This window comes from Ictalurus punctatus, chromosome 12, assembly GCF_001660625.3.
Source record: "Ictalurus punctatus breed USDA103 chromosome 12, Coco_2.0, whole genome shotgun sequence".
In the NCBI taxonomy this organism is placed as follows: Eukaryota; Metazoa; Chordata; class Actinopteri; order Siluriformes; family Ictaluridae; genus Ictalurus; species Ictalurus punctatus.
The window spans coordinates 26,037,612-26,053,531 of NC_030427.2; the positions used below are offsets into that span (position 1 = coordinate 26,037,612).

Below are 15,920 nucleotides of genomic sequence, written 5' to 3' on the forward strand. Positions count from 1 at the left end.
AGCACTTGCAAAATAATATTAACCTTAGCCCAGTAAAATATGTAAAATATATACTCTGGGATTTAGCACGCATATTTACATGAATTCATTTGGTACAGAACTTAAAAGGAATTAAGTAATTCTAATAATTTTGTGTAAAAAATCACAGATTTGTTTTTGTCATATTTACTGAAACACTCAATCATTTTCTTTGTAGGACGTCCAAACCTGTTCCAGCATGACAGTGCGCCTGTGCACAAAGCGAGCTCCATGAAGACATGGTGTGTTAAGGTTGGAGTGGAAGAACTCGAGAGTCCTGCACAGAGCCCTGATGTCAACCCCACTGAACACCTTTGGGATGAACTTGAACGCCAACTGCACCCAGATCTCCTCAGTGCCTGACCTCACCAAAGCTCTTGTAGCTGAATGAACACAAATCCCCACAGCCACGCTCCAACATCTAGTGGAAAACCTTCCCAGAAGAGTGGAGCTTATTATAAGAGCAAAGCGGGACTCAATCTGAAATAGGATGTTTAACAAGCACAAATGAGTGTGATGGTCAGGTGTCCACATACTTTTGGCCATATCGTGCATCTCTAGAAGTTCAGCAGTTGCAAGACAAAACTCAAGTTCAAGCAAAATCTAAATCAAGCACACGTTGTTGCAGAATCAAGTCCAGGTCGACGTTTCAAGTCCCACAAGGAGAGTCGGAGAAAGGATGAGAAGTGGAGACGAAGTCAGACTGAAAGCGCATCATAACTCCAAAGGGAATCTCAGACAGAAAGAAGTACCTTATTGAAAAACATAATGGATGGTGGAATTTAAAAAAGACTCCGACAGAAAAGCAGAACAAAGCAAAACAAGAGGAAAGATGACAAGGCAGGAGCATGTTCAAGGCATATTACAGTGTGTCCCATCTCTACAAGCAATTTATTCCGTAAAACTTCAGAGAGATATTACAAACTGAGGCTTTTTATACAAAAAAATAAAACAGCAAGGCATTTGCTGATATAAAACATGAAGATTAAATGAAAGATTTTTTTTTTTAAATGAAGAAAACGTCTTGACAGATTGAAGGAAATATGTTTTATGTTTGAAATTATTAATACAATGAACACACAATATGATTTTTTATTTTATTTTTATTTTTTGTTGTTTGTTTTATCATTTATTTTATCATGGAATGAAATTGCTGAAAGAAAACTGAAATAAAGTCCATATATTTACAATATGACAGTAATATCTCTCCGCCGACGCCGGTCCCAAGCCCGGGTGAAAAAGGAGGTGGGTTGGGCATCAGGCTAGCACCCTGATCCCGTAAAATCTATCTTGCTACGGAAACAACAAGCAAAAACCAGCGGTCTAAACAATACCGGCGCGATGACCCTGTTTCTCCCTTGATGACGGTGCTGGAGCAAAGCCGAAAGGTCGTCCAGCGCCCGATGCAAAACGGGACACTCGACGCCAATACGATCACACGAATTGGAACCTGGAACGTGCGAACGTTGTACCAGTGTGGGAGACTGGAGCAGCTTCTGCACGAATTCGACAATTACCGGCTTGACATTCTTGGTGTCAGCGAAATGAGGTGGACGGGTAATGGAAAAATGACAAGCGACGGGAAGATCGTCCTGTATTCGGGAGCCAAAGAACATCACGTGCATGGCGTCTGGATGGTCCTGAGCAAAACCGCGGCACAGGCACTCGTTGGATGGAAACCGATCAGTGATCGCAACCTTACCGCCCGATTTCATTCTCGCCATGCTAAAATTACTGTTATTCAAGTCTACGCGCCGACAAATGAGGCAGATGATGAAGAGAAGGACGCCTTCTACGACCAGCTGCAAGACACAATCGCGGTTGTCCCCAAATATGACATAAAGATCCTCCTTGGCGACATGAATGCGCAACTCAGTAGCGACCGTCAGGGCTGGGAAAACGTGATCGGACCTCATGGATCGGCAGCAGTAACGAGTGATAATGGAGAGCGTCTCCTATCCCTATGCAATCTTAACCTTTGCATCGGGAATACATATTTCATTCACAAACGGATTCACAAAAAGACGTGGCGGTCACCAGATGGGGCCACTCACAATGAAATCGACTATGTATGCATCCATCGACGGTGGCGCTCAGCTTTACGTGACGTACAGGTTTTTCGCGGCGCCGACGTCGGATCTGATCACCACTTGCTTGTGACCTCAATCCGACTAAAACTGAAAAGAGTGGCCGGACACAACACCGTTCGGTCATTTGCCTCCGAGAAATTGAAGGACCGCGTGAACGCCGAGCACTTCCACATTGAACTCGCTAATCGATTCCAGATTCTTGACAACTTGGCCAGCATCGAAAAACAATGGGCACAGATCAAGGATGCTGTCATCGAGACGGCAGAGAGAACGATTGGTCGACGGCGTGGAACGCAGCGAGAACGGTGGATTCAGGACCGCACATGGTCGTTGCTCGATGAAAGACGGGTCAAGAAACGTCAGCGCAATCAAGCAAAGACCGAAGAGGAGCGAAATGAAGCATCGCAGGCGTACCGAGAACTCGACCGTAGGGTCAAGAGGAGTTGCCGAGCAGACAAGAAGGACTGGCTGGACCGGAAGGGCACTGAAGCACAACTGGCTGCGGACCAGGGTGACAGCAGGACTCTGTTTCGTGTGGTCAGAGATCTCACTCGGGCCCGAAGCAGTTCCACTGGGCCGATAAGGGATACAACCGGCAGGATGCTAGTTAGCAAAAAAGAGCAGGATGCGCGTTGGGTGGAACATTTCAAAAACACCCTAAACCAGCCGGCTCCCGTAGCCACGCACGACTTTACAGTCTTTCCTCCTCCCTATGAGCTGGAAGTGGACATGAGTGACATCATGGATGCTGAGGTCGCTGCAGCGATTCGTCATCTGAAAAACAACAAAGCACCTGGTCTTGACCAAATCTCAGCAGAAATGCTGAAAGCGGGTGGTGATGAAGTTGTACGGGTGCTCACTACGCTGCTCAATGACTGCTGGCACATGGAACGTGTCCCAAATGACTGGATACAGGGTGTCATCATCAAATTACCTAAGAAAGGTAATCTCGCAGACTGTAACAATTGGAGAGGCATCACCCTTCTGTCTGTCCCAGGCAAGGTATTTTGTCTCGTCCTCCTCAAACGGATACTGCGAGCAGTCGATCGGGCTCTACGGGACGAACAGGCCGGGTTTAGAAGCGGTCGGTCGTGCACTGAACAAATCTTTGCTCTTCGAAACATCATTGAACAAAGCTCCGAATATCAGAAACCGCTCTTGGTCAACTTTATAGACTTTAAGAAGGCGTTTGACAGCGTCCAACGGAAATCGCTTTGGAACATCGCACGGCTATATGGCATTCCACAGCGGTTTTTTCGCCATTTTCCAGAACTTATATCAGGATTCTAGCTGTTGCATCCGGACGGACACAGGTCATACTGCCTTTTTCACCATCGAGACCGGAGTCAGACAGGGCTGCATTCTTTCACCATTCTTTTTCCTCATGATGATGGACTTCGTCATGCGACGAGCACTAACACAGCCAGCGTCTGGAATTCCGTGGACAGGCCAGGGACGCCTGACCGACCTGGAATTCGCCGACGATATTGTGCTATTGGCGCAGAATGGGAAAGTCTTACAGGAGGTGACCACTAGCCTGGAGCACGAAGCAGCCAAAGTTGGGTTACGGATCAGCACTGACAAGACCAACGTCATGGCGGTCGGCCGGATGACGCCGGTGCGGATCACGGTGAGCAACCAGCTGATCAAAGAAGTCAAACAGTTCACCTACCTTGGCAGCATTGTGGCTGCGGATGGTGGGAATAACGCGGATGTCAATCGCAGAATCGGCAGAGAATTTGCAGTCTTCCAACAGCTACAGCCGATTTGGGCTAGGCGAACTATTCACACCAACAGCAAACTTCGCCTGTTTAATAGCATCATCATCCCAACCGCCATCTATGCATCTGAAACTTGGAAGAGCTCGAGGGCAGTCATCCACAAGCTGAATGTGTTTCAGCGACGATGCCTGAGAAGAATACTCGGTGTATCATACCGTGATCGTATTTCAAATGAAGAAATTCTAAGAAGAACAAACTCCCGCAGCCTGGCAGAAATGGTCGTAGAGCGAAGAATGCGCTTTGCAGGACACATTCTACGGATGTCTGACCACCGCCACGCAAAGATCGCGCTGCGCTGGACGCCGCCGCTATAAGATGTACGAGCGCTCAATGTCAAGTGGGAAGATGTGGAAATCGACGCTGCCGACCGAGCCCGCTGGCGAATGCTTGTTGCCCGATGCGCCCCGCTGCGCGGACGGAACTAACTAGTAATATCTCTGAACAACTCTTGAACACAGAGACAGAAAAGATTCTGGAAAATGGCATTTAAGGGATTGTTTGGCCAAATAATACACAATTGTTACACTCATTGTTTTCATGAAAGTTCTGTTAAATGTCCAATATTCAATACATTTATTGCGTCTGAAGTGTGCTTCTTTAGTTTTGTACTGGATCTACAAGGCTAACATAGCCTCAAGTTAGCATTGTGCAAACTCTGAGGCCAATATGGGCTAATAAATCTAATAAATTTAACCTCAATCCATATAAACCTGGTGTGGGGGTTAACAAGTATGTGACAATTTACACATATAGTTTGTACTGTGCAAAACTAGTAGGTATAGTATATGCTTCTCTTACTTGTTGGTCTCATAGCGCAAGTGTTAAACCCAAGGAAGCAAACTTTGGACATCAAACATGTCTTGACTGATCGAGTATCTTGAGGATTGAGGAGGAAGTGTACGAACTTCATTTCGTGGCTGAACTGTTCTCAACCATAAAGGGCTAGTACAGATTTTACTGGGGAGAAAAAACAGCATAATTTTAACATCAATGATGAAGACGGTACAGAAAAACTGCTGAAAGCAGTAAAAACACTATGAGCATGATGGATGAAGAAGTTGAGGCTGGAGTCATTAAGCTAATGGGAATTCACATGGGCAAAACCAAGAGAAAACACAGACAAACTCTATGAGTAATGGGAATTAAATTTCCATTACAAGTTGTTGTGGAATACCGTAAAAACATACACTTCTCAGTCTTGTTTCAGTGGGTAATCTCTCCTGGATACCGTAGAGTTCTACCTTAGAACTGTTAGAGCTGTATTCCTACATGATTTCTCACCACTTGGCACCAAAGTGTGAGTGTTGTGAGTGAGTGTTGGCACCAAAGGAAAAACTTAGTGATTACCATTTTCCAAACCCAAACGGTGTATGGTATCGGTCCTGAGTGCAGAGTCGCGTATTCAGTCCATGTATGAAAACAGCCTTAATGCTGTTTGACTTTATAGTATACAATTAGACGAGTAGTGATTTAATAATCCTATATAGACTCCATGAAGGAGAAACCTTGAGAGAAACTGGACTCAGAACAGAACTCATCCTCTTCTGACACGGGATAATTATAAATCATTACTCTTCTAAGTGTATACTATAAAGTTAAGCAGCATTAAGGTTGTTTTCACATGTGGCCTTGAGTACTTGTCCCTGCACTCCATATGCAAGTGGAGAATGATAATCACTGAGTAATCATATATATATATATATATATATATATATATATATATATATATATATATATATATATGTAATGTGTGTGTGTGTGTGTGTGTGTGTGTGTGTGTGTGTGTCAGAATAATAAACATTCAGTTGAAAGAAAGGAAGAAGAGAACTTCTTTAGCAACAGAACCACATGATTACAGAGAAGAATAAAAAAAAGTCTGGTAAGATATGTGATGAATGAATTTTTGCTCCAAAAGAGAGAAGAGATATAAGGAACTACAGATATAGAGATAAAGAAAGGGAAAGCTGGTTTTGAAGAAGCCTTTATTTGTCATATACATTACAGCAGAGTGAATTTTTTTCTTCACATATTATAGCTTGTTAGGAAGCTGGGGTCAGAGTGCAAGATCAGCCATGATGCGGTGCCCCTGGAGCAGAGGAGGTTAAGGGGCCTTGCTCAATGTCCTAGAAGTGGCAGCTTGGCAGGGCTAGGGCTTGAACCCCAACCCTCTGATCGGTAACCCAGAGCCTTAACCGTTGAGCCACCACTGCTCCAAAACCTTAACCACTGAGCCCCCACTGCACTAAAACCTTAATTATTGAGCCACCACTGCCCCTTAACCTTAACCATTGAGCAACCACTGCCCTAAAAGCTTAATTATTGAGCCACCACTGCCCCAAAACCTTAACCATTGAGCCACCACTGCCCTAAAACCTTAATTATTGAGCCACCACTGCCTTAAAACATTAACCATTGAGCCACCACTGCCCCAAAACCTTAACCATTGAGCCACCACTGCCTTAAAACATTAACCATTGAGCCACCACTGCCCCAAAACCTTAACCATTGAGCAACCACTGCCTTAAAACATTAACCATTGAGCAACCACTGCCCTAAAACCTTAATTATTGAGCCACCACTGCCTTAAAACATTAACCATTGAGCCACCACTGCCCCAAAACCTTAACCATTGAGCCACCACTGCCTTAAAACATTAACCATTGAGCCACCACTGCCCCAAAACCTTAACCATTGAGCCACCACTGCCTTAAAACATTAACCATTGAGCCACCACTGCCCCAAAACCTTAACCATTGAGCAACCACTGCCTTAAAACATTAACCATTGAGCCACCACTGCCCTAAAACCTTAACCATTGAGCAACCACTGCCCTAAAACCTTAATTATTGAGCCACCACTGCCCCAAAACCTTAACCATTGAGCCACCACTGCCCTAAAACCTTAATTATTGAGCCACCACTGCCTTAAAACATTAACCATTGAGCCACCACTGCCCTAAAACCTTAATTATTGAGCAACTGCCCTAAAACCTTAACCATGAAAAAAACAACATAAAATAAGACTTAGATTGTAAAACACTACATTAGTGTCACTTTTGGGGTTTTTTTTTTTTTTTTTCTTTTCATTCTTGGTAGTTTGGTTTAATCGCAGAGCCTTTCATTAGTTCAATTATACTGATTGAATTTCCTTTGAAAACAAGAAGCATTTAAGACAACCATAACAAGGTAAGTCCATATATAACCTTCGGGTGAACCTTCCACTCACCTAATTTCCATCTTTTTATTCTACTCTTTTATAATTCACTACGAAATAAATCACACACATACACCATATTAAAAGTGATATATGTGAGGAATTCATGATAATTATAGGCCATATTTGAGAGAGCTAGCATTGTATGTATTCCTAAATACCTGGAGCATGAATTCTTATTAAAGCTCTTTCTCATTGCTCATAATGAAAGGCCGAGTGCTGCAGGTGTAAAGCCCCGAGGGTACACTAACACACCATTTACATGTGTCAATAGAGAGAAGGGGAGAATATTACAGAGAACTAGAGGAAGAAAATGTATGATGGATTGCTTGTACAAGGAAAATGAGGAATTGATTTTTCACTCTGTGTGAAAGGCAGCATCACAGGATACGGCATAGTCAAAGCCAAACGCTGATTACTTTGGTAATGGTGTTATACAACACAAATCAACGGAGGGTTGTTTTAGTTGATTCATACACACCGCTTTCTGTCTTCACTTCTACATGATAGGCTAGGTTTGTCCTTTTGCATCCAGGGCCTGTTCAGCATTGGTATTAACATCCATCTTGTGTCATCCAATCACAAGTGGACAGCTGAAAAATCTTTTCTTTTTTTTTTGCTAAAGTACTCCACATTTTGTAGCGTTACACCCTGGAAGTGAAATTGGCTTAATTGGGAGTGTATGTCATGAGTTTACATAAAATATCCCATAATATTGAAGTGGGAGGAAAACGGTGCATAGTTTGCAAAAGTATGTACAAATAAAAAGTATGTTGTGAAATAATCACCCCTGTTGCTGTGAAACCCCAGTATTAAATCCATTATCAAAAAATACACAAAAAACACCCATGGGCAAACCCATGACCCCATGCCTAAGGAGAATGTCCAGAAAAAACATCAATGATTGGGTAAGGAGGACATCAAAAAAACAACCAAGAGGCCAAGATTAGCGCAACATGATGCTACCACCACCATGCTTCACTGTGGGGATGGTGTTCTCAGGGTGATGGGCCGTATTGATAGCTTTTTAAAGGTCGAGGAGCAAAAATGTAGTGTGTTGTGCCAAGGTCATATTGTTCATTACACTTGAGAACCTTTTCTCAAGTTTCCTGAGTTTCCAGCATTCAATTGAATTCAATTCAGTTTTATTTGTATAGCGCTTTTAACAATGGACATTGTCTCAAAGCAGCTTTACAGAAATATATAAACACAGGATACGGATTTTAAGTGTGTGGATTTATCCCTATTGAGCGAGCCGGTGGTGACGGTGGTGAGGAAAAACTCCCTAAGACGATATGAGGAAGAAACCTTGAGAGGAAGCAGACTCAGAAGGGAACCCGTCCTCATCTGGGTAACGACGGATAGAGTGAACGTAAAAGAAAGTTCATTATGGTTCATTATGCCTTTTGGCAAATTCCAAACAGAATTTCAGATGGCTCGCCAGTCTTCCAGGATTCTTCCAGGAAGTGGAGTGTGTGTGGCTATGTGCTATGTGAACCCTTTTCTGCTTTACAGTGTTATGTGAACTTTAAGGGTTCCCAGAACGAAATCAAGTGTAGAACCCTTTAGGTTGCTAGATTGCACTCTTTGTCTAGAACTGTAGTAGTGAGAACATTGTTAGAAATTTATTAGGCTAGCTCGTGCTAAATGTTATGCTCTCCACAGATGACTTGGCCAGCAGCCAAAAGATCCATTGTGTAAATTAATTGTGCAGCAGTACCTGACATTGAAAACATAATATTTCAGTTGATACTTCATGAGCTCCCCAAACAAAGGGTTTTGTTTTTGTTTCAGGATATTGTGGGGTGGTTTTTTTGTTTTGTTTTGTTTTTTTTTGTTTTTTGTTTTTTTTTGAGAAATAAGAACCGAGGCTAGAAAAGAGGAAGTGATCATTGCTACATTTAGCAATGTATAGCATGATAGGTTCTGGATCCACAATAAGTCTAACCAAGATCAAATATTTACTGAAGATGAAAGAATGGATGAATGAATGAAATACTTTCCATTTCATTTTCATTTTCTTTAAAAGTAAACAAGATTTATATATTTACTCGGGTCTTCTCACGTGCAGATTTACCGACCCTCATTTTTCACCCTTTTTTTTTTTTTTTTTTTTTTTTTTTTTTTTTTTTAAAGAACAGACGTGAATTTTAATAGGCACTGAGCCCTGAACATGCTTATAGTGGTAAAGTGATTCTGCTTTATAAGTGTGGTTTATAGTGTTGCTCTTAGTGCCTCTGTGGGTAACTAAAGTACTGAGCTGACAAATAAAGGCAGATGACTAGTGTGTGATAAATATCCTACCAGCCCTCCACGTTTAGCTTAGCCTATTTATCATGATAGGCTTATTTAACACATAAATCCCCAAAAACTTCCTCAGTTTCAGTGGGATATTTTGTTGTTTCAAATAAACTACGCGCCTATATTTATTTTCCTCTGCTTCTTTCTGTTTTGTCACTTGGACCAGCTAAAGTCCATTGCTCTTACAACCCATGGTCAGCAGAATGATGCAGCTTTGATGGGAATAAAACATGTTGTCGTCAGATATAATAGCACTGCTAGAACGCTTTTTGACCAATCAGATTGTGTAGTCCGAAGTAAGGGTGTAAGGAATAAAACACTTGTGGGCGTGCTGTTATAGGAAAATACTGTAATTATCAACAATGTAGTTTGATGAGGCCCGATGCAGAGTTACAGCTACCACAACAAAGCATTCCATACAGGATCTCGCGGAGAGTTTTTTTTTTTTTTTTTTTTTTTTTTTTGCGAAAAAGTACTTGAACTGAAATTGCAATTGAAATTGTTTTGTTTGTTGGTAAATTAGACCTTTTAGCTATACTCATGTTCGACTCATATGATGTCACATGACACGTCTTGGTCCAAATCTGTGGAAAATCTTTAGTCATTGTGAAATATTTCAAGCTCCGCCGAATATTGCGGAGTTTGCTTGATTTTGCGTTCATTTCTGCGACCGCAAAATGGCATAATCCTGGAGGGACTGCCACAAAGCTGATTATTTTCCAATTACAGCATGTCCTGCAGCGTCTTATTCCTCTTATACCCCAGCAACGTGCCAGTGATTACAATGTTTAATTCATTAAACACAAACATATAGTACTTTTTTTTTTTTTATCTATAGTTACATTTAATGTTTGAACTGTCTTCAAGACAAGCCTAAGATTATGTACATCATATGCCGTACAGGTCTGTGTGATTTCAATGAAAATTGGTCATTACTCTGTCACGTTGTTCTAGAAGACGAATCAAGAGCAACCATGATTGAAAAAACTGCATGGTAATATAAATACATTTATGCACATCTGCAGTAAATGTGTGAAAGAGTTCAGTGTACATTTTCTCTAGCTCTAAATACTAAAGAAAACATGTCAACATTAGAGCTATGGTAATGAAACATGATGTATTTACCTGTATACATCCCACTATTAGGCATTCTGTGAACTTTTTTGCATTAGTGTGTTGCTCGTGCATGGTGCCTCGGCACAAACAAGAAAAATGAGATGTCACGCTCCTGCTGCAGCCTTGCTCCCCAGCCTCTAGCCCCTTTGCCCCTACAAACCAGACTCACATTATACATGCGGCACATAATTAGAGCAAGTCACAGATTATCGGCGGGGGGGGGGGGGGGGGGGTTAGTGAGTGTTTGACACTTAGCTGTCGAACAGATTTTTTTTGTTTATCGAGCATTAACTAAAGAACTGATAAGCAACTAATTCAATTCCATATGCATATACAGTTGGGGGAAATAAGAATTGGACACATCAACATTTTGTTCAGTAAATATATTTCCAATGAGGCTGTTCACATGAAAGCCTCATTGGAAATAGACATCCATATTAACTCTGATATTAATTTGCACAGATAGGGGGTATAATTACTTACAGATTTCAGCTGGTTCCTTGCCTTACCGTGCCTTGGAGAACTGCTTTTTCTTAGTGTGAAATTCATTCAATTCTTTTTTTCCCTGTGTCATTCCTCTTTATTACGTTTAATTTTATTCATGGACTTTAATGTTGTAAATTCTTTATATATCCAGATTTCTCCCTGATCAAAATCTTGAATTTCCATTACCTACTCTATGAAGAATGGTACAATGTATTGCCCAGGTACTGAGCAGGGAAAAAAACCTAACTATTTTAACCTATTAAATCTGTAAGCTTGATTTCCACAGACCTTTTCAGTGCAGAACTTAGTTAAAAAGAACATATACTTATCTCATGACTAGTCTTTAGACCTCATAAACAAAATGGTCCTAATAAAACAAAATATATTTCTTTAATGCAAATAAAATCAATTTATTTGCAAGGTACAGTAAGCCATTTTAAGTACACTTTTAACCCATAGCCCACGTATATATATATATATATATATATATATATATATATATATATATATATATATATATATATATATATATATATATATCACATTAATATCACTAATACATCTGAAAAATTTACAAACAAAATTCCCTGATATTCCCTGACTTCAACCACAAAATTATAAAGTTCCCTGTCTTTCCATGGCTGGATTAAATTTAATTAAATTAGATCAAATTTCCATGACATTCCAGAAATTCCATGACCCGTGGGAACCCTGCATATATAGCCGTTTGAGATTTCAGCCACTAAAATGTTGCCTGAATGAGAGAGAACCTGATGAGGAGCAAACATCAAAGCATAAGAGGTAACCTTGCAATCTTTATAATCAAGATTATGTCTCTAAAACCTCTGAAAACTCGTGGCCTCATGGTATCGTAGGTGTGACGTGACACGACTTCACATCGGAGGGGACGTGAGATTAGAGGTTTTATTTAGTATGACTAGTATAACTAAGATAAAGAGGTCCATGAGAAATCCATTGCAGGTATCTTCAACCTCCACTGACATTATCCAAAGAGAATGATGCTGCTTGTTCCTCTTTAATTTTCTTCCATTTCTGTGATCTGTTTTGTTTGTCATAATGATCCCATTCCCCTCTATTCTGGTTTATAATTAATGTCCTTAGATGCTATCACATATCTCTTCTGTCCTCCTCTTCACAATCCCTTGTCATTTTTTTTGTCTTTTTCTCTCTTATCCATCTGTTTGTCTCTTCATTTGCTCAAGCTCCAGTGCCCATTTGATGCATTTGTTTCTCTCAGTCTTTTCATTGTTGACAGGCGCTATGTGTCAGAGTAGCACTTTCACTCCCACTGGGCCTTCCATCAAAACACACACATCTACACATGACACACAGAAGTATCTCACCTGGGGGTGTGTATGGATGACTTGAATGTGTATGTATATACAGTGCCCTCAACTAATATTGGCACTCTTGAAAATATGAGCAAAGAAGACTGAAAATTTGTCTTTATTGATTTTTTTCAAGGTTTCAGGGGCTTTGGGGCCCTTAACATGCTCACAAACTCATGAAATTCGGCATACATGTCAGAGTCATCGGCCATTAGGCCCAGGAAGAGTAGCACATGGGTGAGGTGGGTGAGCTCTGTAGTGCCCCCTTTTACACGATACATAAATTGTACTTACTTGTGCGTATATGAACAAAACTCAGTACACATATTGTTCTCATCGACCCGAACAACTTTCGTGCTGACATCATTAGCCCCGCCCAACAAGAAGTCGGCCATTTTGGATTTTGTGATGCAGTGCATGCAGTGAACTGTTAAATACTCCTCCTAGGGGATTCATGTGAATGTCAATAAACGTGGTCGACATTATGGCAAGACGATGAGGAGGAAAAATTGCGAAGTGATTTTTGATATCTCGAATGGTTTCGCCATAGCGAGGCAATAAATTTATGCAGAAAAAAGGGAAACAGGAAGTCTCTCATATCTTCTGCATGCAATGAGCGATTTAGATTAATACTGGGGGCTGATGACATGGATGTAACTATTGTGAGTCACGGTCATAGTTCCACCAACTGGCAGCAGGAAGTGTGTCAATTAAAACATGCTTCTTATATTCACTCGAATCACTTCAAACTCGGTCAAGACACGGCTGATGTCAAATTGCGAAATGATTCTTGATATCTTAAATAGTGTTGCTGTGGTAACGCATCAAACTTTAATACTCTTTTCTTTGTATATTTGGGTGTTTTACGTTACAGCACTTCACTTCAGCACTTTACAGCTTCACTATGCCTTGTTTTCATACACTCACCGGGTGGCAATGACACCGTAGTGCTTGGGCCCATCATCGCTGCTTGCGGCTATATTTGGTATTTGTTTTCTGTGAATGTGAAGAATTTTGTACATCGTGTTCAGTGAACTTTTCAGATCTTTCCGGAATGTAACAAACCCAAAATTGAAGTAAATTTGATAAAATTTTATTAGACGGTTATTGTTGTCAACTACAGGGTGTCCCAAAAGTCTCCATGCATAGATAGGGGACTATGTTTGTCAGCATCACATCGGTTGTTTCTTCATCAGTGGATGTTCGTGGATGTCCACTTCTCGGTCGGTCTGCATCACTCCCAGTCTTTTTGAATTTGTTAACAAGTTCGGCAACAGTATCGCGTGTGATATGCTTGCCATGTTTCCTGTTAAAGTCCATCGAAACCTTACGGCAGCTTCCTGATCCAGCCATGAGAATGTTTTCAATATGTTCTTCTTTTGTCAAAGGCATTCTTAAAGGCTATCTGAATATTGTGCTACACCCATAATATATACTGTATATTATACTGTATATACAGATGTCAGAGGCAGTTGGATATGAATGACAGGGGAATTGGAATCATTTGGGGATTGTCTGTTTGTTTGGCTGTATGTGACATATGGTATACACCAGGGAGATTATTCTCATCAGGGAATAATGGAGGCGTTTCCTGCACCACCTCCTTCTGCCATCTTGGCATGTCTGTCTCTCTATCTGCTACAAGAATCATTGTGATAAAGTATATATAAATGCAATAAAGAGTCAAACCTTTTTATTTCTTCAGATTAATGATGTAGGACGTGTGCTTCTCTTTTAGTGAGACCCTGACATCCATGTCACACAGTGAGAAACTTCCTTTCTTTCCATTTATCCTGGGATATCCTATGTTGACTATGAGAATCCTATGAGAATGTCTGAGAAACCAAACTGCCTTTCTGGATGGGACCCGTCCTGATCTATCCTGATGCCCTACTTCTGCTTCTCATGACTTGGAAACCATTCGCTATTGCTGAGGATATCTCCTGAGGATGAGGAGATTACTGAGGATGGTACCACTTAAAAACCATGAAGCTGGCTTTGAATTGCAACTGATATGAACGGTTTTGTTACGATGGCTTAAGACTACAATTGCTACGATAGTTTTAGGACTGCAGTTTCCATGAACAATGCACTCCTGGTTATGAATTTCCTGGTTAGAAAAGGACTCTTATTGGCCATGTAGTACACGGTTATAGAAGGGAATTATTTATAATTGGACTATCCTTTGTCACCCAGATGAGGATGGGTGGCCTTTTGGGTCTTTCTTCGCTCGAGGTTTCACCCTCATATTGCATCAGGGAGTTTTTCCTTGCCACCCTCACCTCTTGCTTATTACGGATAAACTTATCAATTTAAAACTTATATACTGACTTTCTAAATTTCTGTAAAGCTGTTTTGTGACCATGTCTATTGTTAAAATCAACACACAAATAAAACTTTATTGAATTGAATAGATCCATTCTCCATCATGTAGATGGTCATCCTTCTTGCTAGGACAGAGAAGACGATCTTAACTTCAACACAGAGAAGAGAGATATGATTCTCAACTGGCTGGTCACAGAGGAGTTTTCCTTCTCCGTTAACACAAAGCAGCCTTCTGCGTGTTTCCAGCTGGATGGAATAGTTCCTTTCATCCTCATCCTCTGGAATAGCTTCTACAGCCTCAGGAGTACCATCGGACATTTCTTGTATACCTTGTATGGTACACCACTTGGACCTGGGGCTGATGCTGATCGAGACTTCTTCACTACCCAATTTCTCTCTATAAACTAATATTATTCTTGCTCATGTAGTTTTATCAGAACACAAGCTTGTCTGCAAATAGAATCCATTGGGACCATTTGGACGAGTACAAAATACCTAGAAATAGACTTTTTTTTAAAATATATATATAATAATCGCATAATGAAAATTATTAGATGTAGTTCCTATCTATATTAAAAAATTTTCACAAGATTTCTTTGTTTTTTCTCGTTATGTTCTAGGAGATATGAGCTAGAGAAATATTAAAGAGAAATTTCCTTTCAGAACACAAGACATAGAGGTCTATCTCAACTTTTATTTCATTAAGGATCACTGATTTGTAAATTATTTCAGTTTATGTAGAGATTAGGAATGCTTACCTCTCTTTTCATTGACAATCACGTAAATACAATGTGTAGCACATCCAGAATCCTATACAATGAGATTTCAAGGTACTCGTGTAAAACATTTCTTTTCCACCCACACTTCGTTGCCTTGGTGATGGCTGCACAGTCCAAGTACATTTAATTGTAAATTCAATGCCATCATTTTCATCATTTTGAGCTGAAGTCATGTTACTTCGCTGAATGTAAGAGAAGCTGTTCGAAAGATGAAACGTTTGAACCTCAGGCACCTTTCGTGCATAATGAGTGAAACTGTGTGGCTTGCCGTTGTCAACTGTTTCATTCCATCTTTACCGTTCAGTCTTTTTTTTTTTTTTTTTTTGTCTGATTAATCAGTACTGCATATCTTCAGTGTTGTTCATGCTTTTGTTATTTTTTTTTTAATGGCAGTCTGGTATGTCTCTAGCTGCAGCGTCCCGTATATACTCCCTAGTGTGCGGCGGACAATTGGCTTCCTGT

The 15,920-nt window shown here is 40.7% G+C and overlaps 1 protein-coding gene across 1 annotated transcript; it reads left to right on the plus strand.

Moving 5' to 3' along the window:
• The first annotated feature begins 1,246 nt into the window (after positions 1-1,246).
• On the plus strand, positions 1,247-15,313 carry LOC124628743 (craniofacial development protein 2-like). Its single transcript, XM_047158962.2, has 3 exons — positions 1,247-2,714; positions 3,613-3,805; positions 15,300-15,313. The coding sequence occupies exons 1-3, from the start codon at positions 1,380-1,382 to the stop codon at positions 15,311-15,313; spliced, it is 1,542 nt and encodes a 513-aa protein (XP_047014918.2). The 5' UTR covers positions 1,247-1,379.
• The last annotated feature ends 607 nt before the right edge of the window (positions 15,314-15,920 follow it).

Coding starts and splice junctions, on each gene's coding strand:
- LOC124628743 (XM_047158962.2), top strand. CDS start 1,380: ATGACGGTGCTGGAGCAAAGCCGAAAGGTCGTCCAGCGCCCGATGCAA. Junction 2,715..3,612: donor ATACAACCGGCAGGATGCTA/GTTAGCAAAAAA, acceptor CTATTGGCGCAG/AATGGGAAAGTCTTACAGGA.